At 43.2% G+C, this 14,612-nt stretch overlaps 1 protein-coding gene across 1 annotated transcript in view; it reads right to left on the bottom strand.

The window, feature by feature from the left end:
• Positions 1-14,612, bottom strand: part of TMEM72 (transmembrane protein 72) — a 94,970-nt gene that overhangs the window by 38,510 nt on the left and 41,848 nt on the right. The window contains exons 2-3 of the mRNA XM_085608693.1: positions 8,606-8,672; positions 7,528-7,599 (exon numbers count right to left, since the gene is read on the bottom strand). Coding sequence (XP_085464819.1) covers positions 7,528-7,599; positions 8,606-8,672 — 139 coding nt within the window. The remainder of the gene's footprint in view (positions 1-7,527; positions 7,600-8,605; positions 8,673-14,612) is intronic.

Raw genomic sequence — 14,612 nt, 5'->3', positions numbered from 1 at the left:
CTACTAGCACAATGATGAATCTCTCCTGCAAACCTTGAATATGCAGAGGCCCAATAATGTCCACATCTACTTTCTCCCACACTTTTATGGGCACCTGAACAGGTTCCAAGGGTGTTTTCCTTGTGCTCTTGGTTTTATCACTGAGACCACAAGCATGACATCCTTTGACTAATTCTTCAATGCAGTTGTCCATGCCAGGAAACCAATATCCTGAACGAAGTTTGCTTTTGGTAAGGCTCCTACCCAGGTGGCCCTCGTGAGCTATTCCACAGATGCGCTCTCTGAGCTCTCCCGGGGGAACAACCTTGTCTGCTTTGAGCACATTGATGCCTGTAATAGATAACTCATCCCTTACGTTCCAGAATGGTTGTAGCTCACTAGGCAGGTCACTACATTTCTTGGGCCACCCCTTAATGATCTTTTCCTTAACCTGTTTTAAAGTGCCATCCTTAGACATTAGCATATTCCAATCCTCTTCTAGAATGGCAGGAATGTTTATTTGTAGGATTTCACCATTCCCTTTACTATCACCAAAATGTTTATCTAAAGGTAACCGTGAAAGACAGTCAGCTACTTGATTTTTGTTGCCTGGAACATATTCAATCCTAAAATTGAAATTTTGTAACGAAACTAACCATTTACCAATGTGAGGAGTGGTTTTTTTCAATGTCTTTAGAAGAAAATATTGACACCAGGGGTTTGTGATCCGTCCTGAGCACAAACGGTATACCCTAAAGAAAATATTTGAAATGATTAGTGGCCCAAAAACAAGACAATGCTTCTTTCTCTATTGTTGAGTAATTAATTTCTGCATCTTTAAGCGTCCTAGACGCAAAAGCTATTATTTTCTCCTTCCCTCCTTGCATTTGAGAAAGAGTAGCTCCAATGCCTCTGTTGCTGGCATCAGTGGTAAGGACCGTATCTTTGGTGCTGTCAAAAGTTCCTATGCAAGGTGCTGTGACAATGGCTTCCTTTAATTCCTTGAACGCCTTATTTTGGCTCGATCCCCACTCAAACTTACTTTCTTTTTTTAAAAGATCTCTGATGGGTTGTGCAAGCTGAGAAAAGTTCTTAATGAATTTAGACATGTACTCTGCCAGTCCTAAAAAGGATTTTATCTCATCTTTGTTGGCAGGAATGGGAGCCTCACTCACAGCTTCTATGAGATTCATCTTAGGCCTCATTCCTTCATTGGACTAAGTATGCCCTGAGAACTCAACTGATGCCACTCCAATCTTGCACTTGTCTTTTTTAATGGTGAACCCTGCTTCACTAAGTTTGGTAGATACCTTCCTTAGATTGTGGTTATGTTCTACTTCATCTGCTCCATACACTAAAATGTCATCTTGGAAACAGATGGATTTCTCTAAGTCCTTAAGCACATGTTGCATTATTCTCTGGAAAGTGGCTGCAGCCGAGGCTAACCCAAACAGCATTCTTAAAAATTTGTAAGTACCAAAAGGTGTGGCGAATGCTGTGAGAATTTGGGATTCTGGATGTAACGCCACTTGGTGATATGCCGATGTAAGATCTAGCACTGAAAAGAACTTGGCATTGTTTATTACTGACAACATTTCATTTATTTTGGGAAGTGGGTACCTGTCTACCCAAATATTGGCATTGAGACTCCTGAGGTCCACACACATGCGAATATCATTACTCTCTTTTTTTGAAGTAATAACAATGGGGGCCAACCATTCTGAACTCTCCACTGCCTGAATAATGCCCAAACTCTCTAGTTTCTCCAACTCTTTTTTTAATGGTTCCCGCATTACCAAAGGAATGGACCTTGTCTTATGGGTGACTGGAACAGCATCTTTTTTTAGCTTAATTCTGTGCATATAATTTTTTAACAACCCAACTCGTTCAGTAAACACTTCTGGAAATTCATTTCATACCTCCTTTCCTGTGAGTGACCTATCAACCAACATTACTTGTTCTGTATTATTAGGGTCAAGTCTGATTCCCAACTCTTTTTGGTGTTTCCACCCCAATAAATGACTGCCTTTTTTTGTAATGTAAATTTTGCAACACGTATGTCTATCTTTAAATGATATACGCATCTTCACCATTCCTACCAAGGGAATAGGGTCTTTGTTGTACCCTCCCGGATGTATATCTGGAACTTCTAATACATATTCTCTTTCCTTAAACATACTTTGAAAAGTTTTTTCCTCTATGAGGGTGTACGGAGAACAAGAATCGGCAAAAGCTTTGACCTCTTTACCATCCAACTGTATCTCACACATGGGATAGCTGATTGTCTCCTCATCACTATGTACCTGAAATATATACTTATCTCCACCGTCATCTGGAACTTGCTCGTGGACAACATGTACAGTCTTTCTTACCTCTTTGGAATTACAAACTTTAGAAAAGTGTCCCACTCTGTTACACTTCCTGCATTGAACTCCTCTTGCAGGACATTTTGGCGAGTTGGCCAGATGATTAGTGTTACCACATCTGTAACATTTGAAATTCTCTTTCTTAATCTTAGTTTTATCAACGTTGCCTTTATACTCAACTTTTAAAATTTCATTCTCCTCTTTAACCTCATTAATTTGCTTCTCTCCTGATGCCAAATCGTTACTACTCTTCATTTCTTTGACACAAAAAGCTGTGTGCTCTATACTTTTAGCTATAGCCACAGCTTCATCTAATTCTGGACTAACAGTTAACAACCTCTCTTGCACTTTGTGATCATTAGTGCAACTAACCAATTGATCTCTAATGAGCGAATCAGTAAGTACGCCAAATTCACAAGTGGCAGAGAGTCCCCTCAAGGTGGCTATGTATGACGTTACCTTCTCATTCTTACCTTGTGTCCTCTGAAAAAACTTATGGCGTTCCAAAACCACATTTACCTTGTCTTTAAAATGAGCGCCTAATTTCCTTAAGGTGGTTGTGAACACATCCACATCACCCTCACCATCCTCCTCCCCTGTATCAGCCAGGTCCTCATATATTTTCCTCCCTTGTGTGCCCAAATTATGCAGTAATATGTGTTGTTTTCTAACTGGGAAAAATGTTTCCCCTCCTATCGCAATTAAATAAGAATGAAGCATTTTAACCCATCTATCCCATGGAATTTCCGGCTCCTCCTCATCATTTAGAAATGGAGGTGTTTGATTCATATTTGTGATAGACATTACAAAACGATGAAAAACTCTTGAGACACACCAAATCACAAGTATACCAGTAAAGATCCCAAGGCTGACGTGAAAAGCTGTATCACAAACAGAGCTTAAACTTGTAGATTCTACAGTCAAACCAAAAATACGTGGCTGCACAAACCAGAGTCAGTTGACGATGAATGAGAGAAAAACAAAGCTGCAGGCAAGCTGTGCCTATCAGCGTGGGGTGAACTACTTGTGGCAAAAGAAAACAAAGAGTTTCCTCCCTGCTGATTCTTAAAAGAGGAAGCGGACGATATTGTTACTAGTTACCAGCAAAAAGCCTTCACAGTAGAGCTTATGAGGGAAAGAAACCCTAACACACCGCAAGTACAGCTGAGAGGAGAGTGAGGAACACAGTTGAAATTGCAGAATTTACGCAGATTCTGAGGAAAATGAAACTTCCTTCGATGAGGCACAGAAACAGCGCTGCCAGCAGGCGAATACCAATGCACCCCCTCCAGCGCTGAAAGAATTCCTACCTTGACAACCAAACGTGGGATAACGCTCCCCAATATGACTGAAGGAGATCCTCCACATGCACAAAACACTGAAGACAACGATGGCAGGAGCTCTGCACACTCGTGCGATATACAGAGCAAAACACTACCTCCTTCAGAGCCCAACACGTGACAGCGCCAGCGTCAGGCTACTCACACTCGGAGGCCGGGAAAGTCTCTTTTGCCCCGTGAAGGATTGGCTCCGAAATCCCGCGATGAGGAGACGCTTCACAGAGTACGACGCTGCTCACCCCAAAGGCTCAGAGGGAATGCTCCGAGGAAAGACGCTACGATTGAAGACGCTACCTCCTTCAGCGCCGAAAACGTGACGAAGGCAGGAAACTCTGGTGTACACTGCCGGGATAGCTCCAGTTCCCGCGATGAGGAGGGGACGCTTCACGGAAGTCCGACACTGCTCACATAAAGGATTCACAGACTCCGAATGCAGACACTACCTCACACGGAAGCAATTAGAAGTCTGCCGTGGTAGCGGAAGTTTACTGGAAGGCTTGAAATGGATCCATGAACCACGGAGCAAGCAAGAAGGTTACTTCGCTGAGGTAAGAGACTCCGTAGGACGCCAAAATGAAAAGCTGGCAATATAAGACAGGGGTGAGATGTGTTGCTGTCCCCTGCGCAGCTCCCTTCCAATCGTCGCCAATTATTGTTGTAAAATACTTCAGACAACTCCAGAGATAGGAAGAACGATTTATTAACACATCCCAAAGTGCCTAGCCTGGCGCTCCTCAGTTCACCTCTCAACATTCTAAGGTGCACTCCCAATACCTAAACCAGGCTATACCAAGGTAACCAAGGAGGGGGGGGGAAAGGGAAGATACCAAATGGAAGGTTACAGAGACGCAGTGTGATTATAACAACATGTAATATCATACCTACAATAAGTTAGGACTATCGACTTTGTCAATGGTTGTTAGTTGCATAAGATAAATAAGCAGCAACTATGTCTTGAATATTATTGAAAAAGCTTCCACTTAAAGCCCTGGTGACCCCACGACAATGTTGCTGCTCCAGAGTTTAAAAAAGAGAAGGGAAATTCAGAGAGAAAATGACTCTCTTTAGAGGATTTCACTTCCCCTACAACGCTCACCTGGCATGACGCCAGGCTGTAACTTCTCCACTAGTGAGAAGTGATCTGTGAGAGCACGAGCACATTGGTGTGCCTGCTGTCACTGTAGTCCGGAAAAAAAAAACGGGCCGCCTGTTCCAGGGCAAAAAACAGAGCCCGATGGAGACACGGTTCGAGGCCCCGCTTAAAAAACTACCAGTGCTCAGACCCGGCCCACTTAAAGCCCTGCTCTTATGTTCTTGTGGTGAGCAGCTGGTCACGTTCTAGTGTTTCCTGATAATTTGTTTCCGCAAGCCACTTCTAGAGGGCTGACTTCCACACTTACCCCACACCCATCCATCTCAGGTGTCACAGGACATGTGACACTGCCAATAAAAGCGGCCGGGCGCATGTGTCATTGTCCAGTTCCAGATACTAACTCCTTGTGTCTGTGTGATTATTAAAAGTGTATGGGGGCCTAGGGCCCCAACACTTTACAGTTATCTCTGTCCCGCATCTCTCTACATCCTTCTCTGTTTTTTTCCCCGCTCTTTCCTCGTCTCATCCTTTTTCTCTCTTTGTTTCATTTGCTCTCTTGCCCCTCACCCCCTTTCATTGACTTCATTTCTGTTTCTCTTACATCCTTCCATTCATCTCTCACCCCTATCGTTCTTTAACTGTCACTCCAGGGTGGGCTCCTCGGAGCCTATACCGGGGCTTCTTACATAATGCACATTCCTATGGGTTGCTTCGCTACTATTCAGTAGGGGCTGCTACCGGACGGGTGTGGTGAGGCGGGGTCAATTAATTAAAAAAAACACTTACCTTAGATTGGCCGGCTGGCCGGCCGCCTCCCCTGCATCCTCTTCCTTCTTCATCTGCAGCAGGAAGCACTCGGCACACAGGTTTCCCTAAACCAATCACAACGCAGCGTTGTGATTGGTCTAAGAGCTGTGGATCGGACCAATCAGACTCGAACAGGGAGCCTGTGCATGTTCCTGGCCAGGCTGTGTAATGCAGCCTTTTAGGAACATGCAAAGTGCTCGTGAACTGTTTGGTCAGCCAAAGAGTGTCGGACAAACAGTTCATGCGCACTTTCGGAGTGCAAACCACTTTCCCCCTGGCCAGCCCCACCACGCCCCACACTGCATACAGACTGCATGCAATAGGAAAAATAAAATATGAATGATGATGATACGTTATTGTCATTTTTTTTTCGCAGTGGGGCAATGCTCCTCGTCCTTAGTGTAGGAGCCGCCACTGCTACTACTCCTGGGCGGGCTTCAGAGTATGACTACACTTGATCCACAAAGCAACTGCAAGGGTAGCACCCTTCGTATCCTGGCACCTCCCGTGGCACATTAAGCACAGGTCTTAAGCTCTGTGCCACAGATGTCTCGAAAGAATGTGTCCAATTATTATAACACTGTGCCTCTCCCCACATTTACTCCCACGCCCATGCACAGATGCAGCTTCACTCCTGCAGTGACATGGGCACAGCAGTTTTCACACATATATGATTGACACAGAAACACTTTCCACATAGAATTCCCACTTTCTATCCATCCTCACACTTTCATGTAATGCTTAAGCGTCCTACCCTTCACTCCATTTTGCTTCAGATTCCGCCAGAGGCACAGCAACAAAAACACAAGGGAGCACATTTCCGGGCCTCAACGCTGGCCTTCAAGCATGCAATCATACCGACCTATGTGGCCCGTATGGTATTGTATTGTAATTGCATTTATATAGCGCTTCCTACCCCTGACGAGGCGTCGGGGAGCTTTTTGACAGACACACAGGAAAACAGCTGCACCTGCAGCACTACTTCAATGGGCAGTTACAGACTTACTACTTTTGGGAACTCACGAACATTCCCAGTTGTTTCCTTAGAAAGTTATTTGATGTGCACTCCTGGGGCTCTCCCCTATTCTCGTTTCCCCAATGAGGAACTGTACATAGTGTACAGTTTGGTATTAGGGAAATGCAGCCCAATGCGCAAATGCACTTTTTTTGTTAATATTTTTTCTCCACTTGTGTAATATGTTCCCTTGTGGTAGAAACCTCTTCCCTTACACACCCTTCAAGTTTAGAGGCGATCTGCTCCCTTTGTCTTCCATCAATCACTCCAGCCCTTCACAGAGAACACATCTACCCATTTCCAAGGAGGGGAATCTCACAACTCTATGGGTGCTCATAAAGCACGCTATTCCTTAATCTATCTACTCCCACTACTCCCGGTTTAGATTGTAATATTGCATTTTCTACATTCTTGTGGCTGAGAATTCTGCAGTAGTTAAACTACTGTTTGACATGAATTATTCTATTAATTCGTAACAAGCATTGATGGAACAATTTCCCCCCGCAAGCTTATCTTTAGGGACAAAAATGACATTATGAATCGAGCATACACTCTACAAACCTTAGCACTTCCGCGGAAAAGCAAGCTACCTTGCTCTAAATGCGCTTCAACCCCTGTCAGGGGTGTGAAGCGCTATATGAATGAATTTACAATACATTTTACTCGTCTCTTCATTCACTCTTATTCTCTCTGAATTATCTTTATTTACACTCCTCTCCTCCCGCCTTTTGCTGTCCTTGGGTTACCTCCACATCTCCTTACTGACGCCCCCTAATATTATCCCATACGTTGCATTTCAAAAGCAGTGTCCTGGCCATGGTTGCCGCCTATGGGCGTCCACAGCCTTGACAGCTGATTGGCTGCGCGCGCCCACTGCCTGGCCTTCCTGAGGCATGGACTGCGCCCGAATAAAGCCGCGGTACTTACGAGCAACACCGGGACAGGAGCAGGTGCAGGAAGAAAGTCACTTCACATATGGAGACCGCGGCAGCGGAGAACCTGGGGGAGGGGAGAAGGAGGGAGAGTTAAAGCGATTACTGCAGGGGAGAGAGTAGCCTGTGAGAGCAAGAGTGGTTATACGCAGGAGGGGACGGGAACGTGAGAAAGGTCACTGCAGCAGGGGAGAATAGCAGAGACAGAGAGAGGGGTACTGCAGCTGCAGGGCAGTGCTTAATTTGTAAAACAATAAGTGCCAGCAAAATTTAGCAATCACTCTCCTACAAATGTGACAAAACAGACTCTTGTAGGCCCCAAAGCTATAAGAATAGCTTGGTATTAGTCATTTGTAATGCATTTTGAATTAATAAACAACTGTGGCTGTGCTCATTTCTAAATCAGACAACAGCGCCACCATGTGGCAGACAGCCATAAATGCGGTGTTGACAATTAAGTAGCACAAATTAAGCACTGTTGCAGGGAGGATGTGAAGGGGGAAGTGACAGAGCCTCTACTGCAAGAAGAGAGGGTAGGGGGAGTTCTGAGTAGTTACTGCAAGGAGAAAAAAAGGAGAGTCGGCGCTATTACTGTAGCAGGAGTGGTAGGGAAGTTTGAAGTGATTACCGAAGGGAGAGAGAGTTAAAGTAGTTACTGGAGGCAGAGAATATTGGAGGGAAAGTTAGAGTGGTTACTGCCAGGGAGAGAGGGGAGAGGCAGGTAAGTGGTTACTGCAGGAGATAAGAGGAGTGAGTTATTGCAGCAATGGTTCAAGGAGGACATGTTACTGCAGAAGAGACGGAGAGAGAGAGGGGGTTCAACAGGATCTAGAGCTGAAGAGGTAAATAATAGAGGGGAGAGAGTGGAGAAGAATTAGAGAGTGAAGGAAGCAGAGGGCAAGAATGGCCCCCAAGGATTGAAGTGAATTGGTAATCAAAATGGTTCCTGCAGAAAGGATGAAAATAGACAGAGGTATAGTGTCTTGTTCAAAGAAAGGGGTATTGGCGAAGTTAGTCTGGTTCCTGTACGAGGGGGTGGGTGATAGCAGTCTCTGCAGGGCAGAAATACTCACAGCAGGTAGTAGGCCAAGCTTTGGAACTGTCCTAGCTGGAGCGTCTCGACTCCCACTCCTGTCAGCACTGATGTCAGAGGGCACATGCAAAGAGAAGAGAAAAGCGCTCAGTGGCCACGAACACTCATAACGCGCTACATACCAAGAAGTGATATATTACAACATATAGACCTGCTGAAGCTGCGCCAGTGACATGGTGACAAAGACTGTTCACACTACTGACCTTCGTTACTAAACACAGTATGCTGCCGTCACAGGGCTCGTGATGCTTAACTCTGTGGTAAGGGCAATAGCCCAATACCATTTAACCCCTTCAGTGCCCGCCCCTTTCCCCGCCCTGTGCCGGCCGTTGCATTAGCGGGCGGGGTTTATGACGAGCTGGTCTCGTCATGGGCACAGCGCAACCGTGGCCCATGACGAGACCAGCTCGTCATGGGCATTGAAGAGGTTAAGAGGGTAGATCTTTGGGCACCACTTCCGGTCCAACAAGACCGTAATCCAGGGGCACATGCTTGATCTGTGATCGACAAGGACTACAAATCAGCAGCACGGCTCCAGATATCGGTGCAACTGGGGCCTCCAGGGCAGGGGGGCACGTAAGTCACCATGCAAGGGACTTTTCAGGCCCAACAAATACATCTTAAAGATACAACAAAACAAGACCTTAAGACTACTCAGATTAAGAGTAATTTACAAAATGCTGAAGTACACATTTTAACTAGAGCTGCACAAACAAAAAAACAAGGAACCATGTTCATCTTAAAATGTGCAAAGTAGAACAAAGGAAAGTGAATTTGAGGCCTGGTCATGTCAACGTAAAAAAGCTTAGTTATGTTAAATACAGTTCAATTATATTATTTATGACCTACTCATGTTTACACACAATATTTATTAATTCTAAATTCACTTTCACAACACAAGTAAAACATCTAATATGCAGCATCAATGCTGTCACACAATAGTAACACACAGTGTGTACTGGTAGACCGAGATGAGAGACCCAGACACTGCCTCTTTTCTTCTTCAACATTTAACATATAGCATTGGAATGCTGGGAGCCGCACTGATGGTTGATCTATATTTTCTGCTCTAACAATCCAGTGTTTGCCTTTCGGCTTCCCTCTGTTCAATTCAGGAAATGTAACTCTTGGAGTGTGGCATGTTCCACTAGCATTATATACGACAAAAAGACGTGATACCCTTGGATTTCGCTCTGAGCCCAGTTGGATCCTCAGCGACATAAGTAGGAGGACCTAAAGGGTTTCCTGTTTTTCGCTACCTCCTATAATTCCAGTTTTCAAACAATGCCAAGAATTGGAAGAGGATGGCTCACTCACGTAATGTGACATGCTTCATCATTTGCCACATCGTCCCGCCCTGGTAAGATGGTACTACCGCTCCCTCTTCCTCTTTCTGTATCTCTCTCTCTCTATATATATATATATATATATCCGTAAACAAAGCGCTCCTTCCGGGAAGCCAGACTCGTGGGAGGTGGCGTGCAACGCTGGCGGAGAACCAGCAAATCAATCCCAAATACGTAAGCAGGTATACGAGCACACAGGAAACCAGGCAGATTACGATACCAAAATTTGATTTTGTTTACTGCATAAATCAATACGTACTTATATATATGGAGAACTGTTGGTGGTGGTATATATATATATATGTATATATATGTATATATATATATATATATATATATATATATATATATATATATATATATATATATATATATATATATTCACTTAAAAAACCATGGGTTTCACACAGGTTATAGTTGGGTGGACATTTCACTCGTAAAAAACCAATGAAATTCCCCCGTTATAGTTAGTTCAGATAACTATAACTCGCACGCCCGCAATCCACTGCTCATGACGTCACACATTACATCACTCATGACATGGTCAATGGCATCACTCATGACATCACTGATGACATGATGAAGAGAGTGCGCTTGGGAGGTCGCTCCTTTGGACTACTGGCGCCACAGCTGTGGAACTCTCTGCCTCTTACACTTCGGGGAGCCACCAGCTTACTAGCTTTTAGAAAGGACCTCAAAACCTGGTTGTTCACCCAGTAGGTCTTTTTTTGCTCGTTGTTTTCTTTCTGTCTGTGACACTTTCTCTTTTAATGTGTTATGTTAGTATACTGCAGCCTACCCTAAATAAAAGCGCCGGGACACTCTTTTTGAGTAGCCGTGCGCTCTATAAAAGCCATTTTAACATAACATAACCTAACATAACATAACATAACATAACATCATCTTTGTGATAGAGTGGCGGTCGCGCGAGTTATAGTTATCTGAACTAAATATAACGGGGGAATTTCATTGGTTTTTTACGAGTGAAATGTCCACCTAACTATAACCTGTGTGAAACCTATGGTTTTTTAAGTGAATTTGCAAGGTTTTTTAAATGCTAATTCCTAACTATAACGTGTGTGAAACCTATGGTTTTTTAAATGAATTTGTACGGTTTTTTAAATGCTAAGTTGTGTATTTATTATATATATATATTTTTTTCAAGGTTTTTCACCGTGCACGCACCCTGTGCGCGCACCGTGCGCGCACGCTTGGGGCGCACGGTGCGCTGCGCGCACCCCGCGATTTTTAAAAAAAATAATATATATTTTTTTTCACCCTTGGGGGTCCTTCTGTGACCCCCTGACAAACGCTAGGGGGTCAGGAACTCTCTTCCCTGCTCCCTTTTCACGTTTTCCACCTTTTTTCCACCTTTCCTTTTCAGTGCGACAGACAAAATGGTGGCCGACTCTTCCTGATTTCGACCGATTCGAATGTTTACTGACATCTATTAACCAATCAGAATTTCGCTCGCGCACGGCATCGTGCGCGCACGGTGCGCGCGTATAGATATTTATATGGTTTTAAATGCTATTTTCTCAGGAAATACTGAACAGATTGACACCAGACCTGCAAAAGGCACTTCCCTGACCTGAGGACTACCTCTCTGCCAAATTTCAAGTAATTCTGTTCAGCCGTTCGGGCTGTACCTTCGACTAAAGGTCCTATGGAAAAATGCATGGGGAAAACGTGTTTTGGGACCCCCCTTTTTTCTCGGCCCCCTGTTGACGAATCACCCCGAGACTTTCAGGGTAAGAGCTGAGCGGAGCGCCCCATTAGTTTTGAAAATTTCGCGAGGATTCGTCAACCGGCGCCAAAGTTATTCAAAATAGAATTTTCAGATTTCCTATGGAAACACGGTCCTAACTATAACTATCTACTTGGAACACGAAAGTCACCGCCGCCGCATCACTTGTCCTGGGTGCTGTCGTCGCGGTGGTGAGCCGCGATATATTCTTCCACAGCGGCACAAATATCGGAAAGAAAAGACGCACTCACGAGTCAATCTCTGTTGTTATCTTTATTGTGCAGACCTCTGTATATGAAATCATAAGAGATGTGGGCAAGGGAGCCAGATGACACACTGGTTCTTTCTTGCAGATTTCAAATGAAGCTAAAGTGCACCAGCAAGACGTAAAAGCGGACGGCAGAGTCACAAGTTAATGAGATATAAAATATTGTGAGCCTCTGAATGAGATGAAAAATAAATGAAAATTGCAGTGTTCAAATAAGGGATAGACAGTGGATCGAGACTGGCACAATTAAGCTGCTGTGGAAAGTTAATTGTTTTTATTGTTTCTGAAGCTCATTCCAATAATGACACGACCGGCAAACTTCTGAATAGAAAGGTGGTTTGTTATTTGTCAGTGAAAGACACGTGGTAAGTTTGAATGGAGAATGCTGACCTGTGATCAAGGCCCCTTAGAGGGCGGAAACGCGTAAGCAGAAAGGAGAAAAGTGAACTGCCGCCTATCTTCTTGGCAAAATAAAACAATTGCAAACCGTTTGAATTTGGAGTCGTGCTTTGGAATGAACTGGGGTCGAGACATTCACGAGTGGTACAGTGACCCTTTTCAATAGGTGTGAATTCAAAAGTTTGCGAGGGACTACTACTGTCCATTGTGGGACAAGAGATTAGTTTCTAGTCTGAAGCAGAAGTGTGCTTTAAATACCGAAGATTTTGGATACAATGTGGACATTTTTGACCCCGAGTGTTTTTATAGTTGTTGCAGCTGCCTTTCATCATTGCAATTATAAATGTATTAATCCGCCGCGTGTGGGTGCACTTTTAATAGTGTGTATTATATGAATACTGAGTATTTAATTGTAACTATAATCTCAGTTTTCCAGTATTACTTTTGGCATAATAACATGTGTTTCTATTAAGGAATGTTGACAAATGCCCACCAGTATGTATCTTTTGATACATTCTAATTGAAGGTATTTTACCTTGTGGGCAGTAATATCTAAATTATTATAAATAAGAATGAGTTAAAAAAAAAGAATGAGTTGAATTTTTGCATTACATATTTGCCCTGAGCATTTAAAAAAAAATATGTTTAGACAATGCTGTTGTTTTTGAATGAACATTGTAGTATTTCTTTTATGTCTTTATTTACTTAAAGTATATATACTGTTACATGATGGCGCTCATTAGGTGACAAAGGCTGCTGCGAAGCCGAAACACGTCCTGTCCGGTGAGGCCTGATGGAATAAACACATGCTGATCTTCTTCCGCCCCAGAGTGCAATGTCTTTCATGAGTTGGAAAGATTGTTTGAATATATATATATATAAATATATATATAAATGTATAAATATATGCATTGAAGCAAAGTATCGTGGTTGAAAAGCATTACAGTCATGTATTTTCTCTATGTCTAAAATCAGGTGCAAATGTTCTACCTATCACCGAGCACTATGTCACTTTAAAAAATGCAAATTATGATGATAACGTTACCGTGTGATCAAGACTCTTAGGAGATGAAACGCGTAATGGCGGCGGCATCAAGAAAATAAATAATTAAATCTTGCACCAACTTTTTGGTCTGTGTCCGTGTGTGGCGAGAGGAAGCTGAGGACGCTGCGGATATCGCAATATATATATATATATATATATATATATATATATCTATATATATTTTCCCGATTCCTGCAGCTCCTACTGGGAGATCCGCCCGTGGTTCGGTGGCGCGAAATGCCGGTAGAGCTAGACCGGTGTTCCAATTCCAAAAGCTACAATAATTTGCGCTCTAAGGTTTATTCCTTTATATGGAACCTGAGAGTGCGAATTATTGTAGCTTTTGGAATATATACACATATATATATATAATATATATATTTTTTTTTTCACTGAAATTAACGCTATAGTTAGGTGAAAATTTAAGTGACAACGTAAAGTTTAAATAAAAAATTACTCTGAAATTCACCAGTTATAGTTAGCGCTAGTAACTGTAACTTGTGCCCTAAGGTAACTATAACTTGCACCCCTCCGTGCACAGTCTTGTCATGAGTGATGTCATTTCAAATGTTGCAGTGATGTTATCAGTGATGTCATAGAACATGTCACGAGTGATGTAATATGTGGGATAATTAGCTGTGCATGGCCAAGGTATGAGTTATAATTACCTTAGGGTATGAGTAGGTGGCATGAGGAGGCACACTGATACGGCCTGTTCCATTACATGTGACAAAATAACATTAGTGTCAAGCTTAATGCTCTCAGAGTTGAGATTAGGTTGCACAATATTTAGACAACTGTAAGTAATGGGATGCTGGCACTCATGGGCACATATACCTCACCTGTGTCAATACTATCACCATGTGCGGCACTCTGTTCCAATTAGCACCATCATGGGATGGGTGCCTCTAGCGGCATTCTCCATGTGAACCATGCTACCATCCACTTGGACAAGGAGATACACAGAAATGTCTGAAACCCTAGGAAGCCTTCAAACAAGAATCAGTGATCACTGTAATCTGGCCTTAGTATAGATACAAATCCCCTATATGTAACCCTAAGGCCCAAAGTTAGTCTATTAGCATATGGCAGTTTTTGTGATTCCCTTGTCTTCACCTGGACCATTGAAAGTTCAGCAATGACATGCTAACTGTCGATTGTGCTCTATTTAAGTGTCATGTA

This window comes from Triturus cristatus, chromosome 1_2 (assembly GCF_964204655.1).
Source record: "Triturus cristatus chromosome 1_2, aTriCri1.1, whole genome shotgun sequence".
Taxonomy (NCBI): Eukaryota; Metazoa; Chordata; class Amphibia; order Caudata; family Salamandridae; genus Triturus; species Triturus cristatus.
Note: the sequence above shows the minus strand (reverse complement) of the source record. Positions and strands in the feature narration are given on the sequence as shown.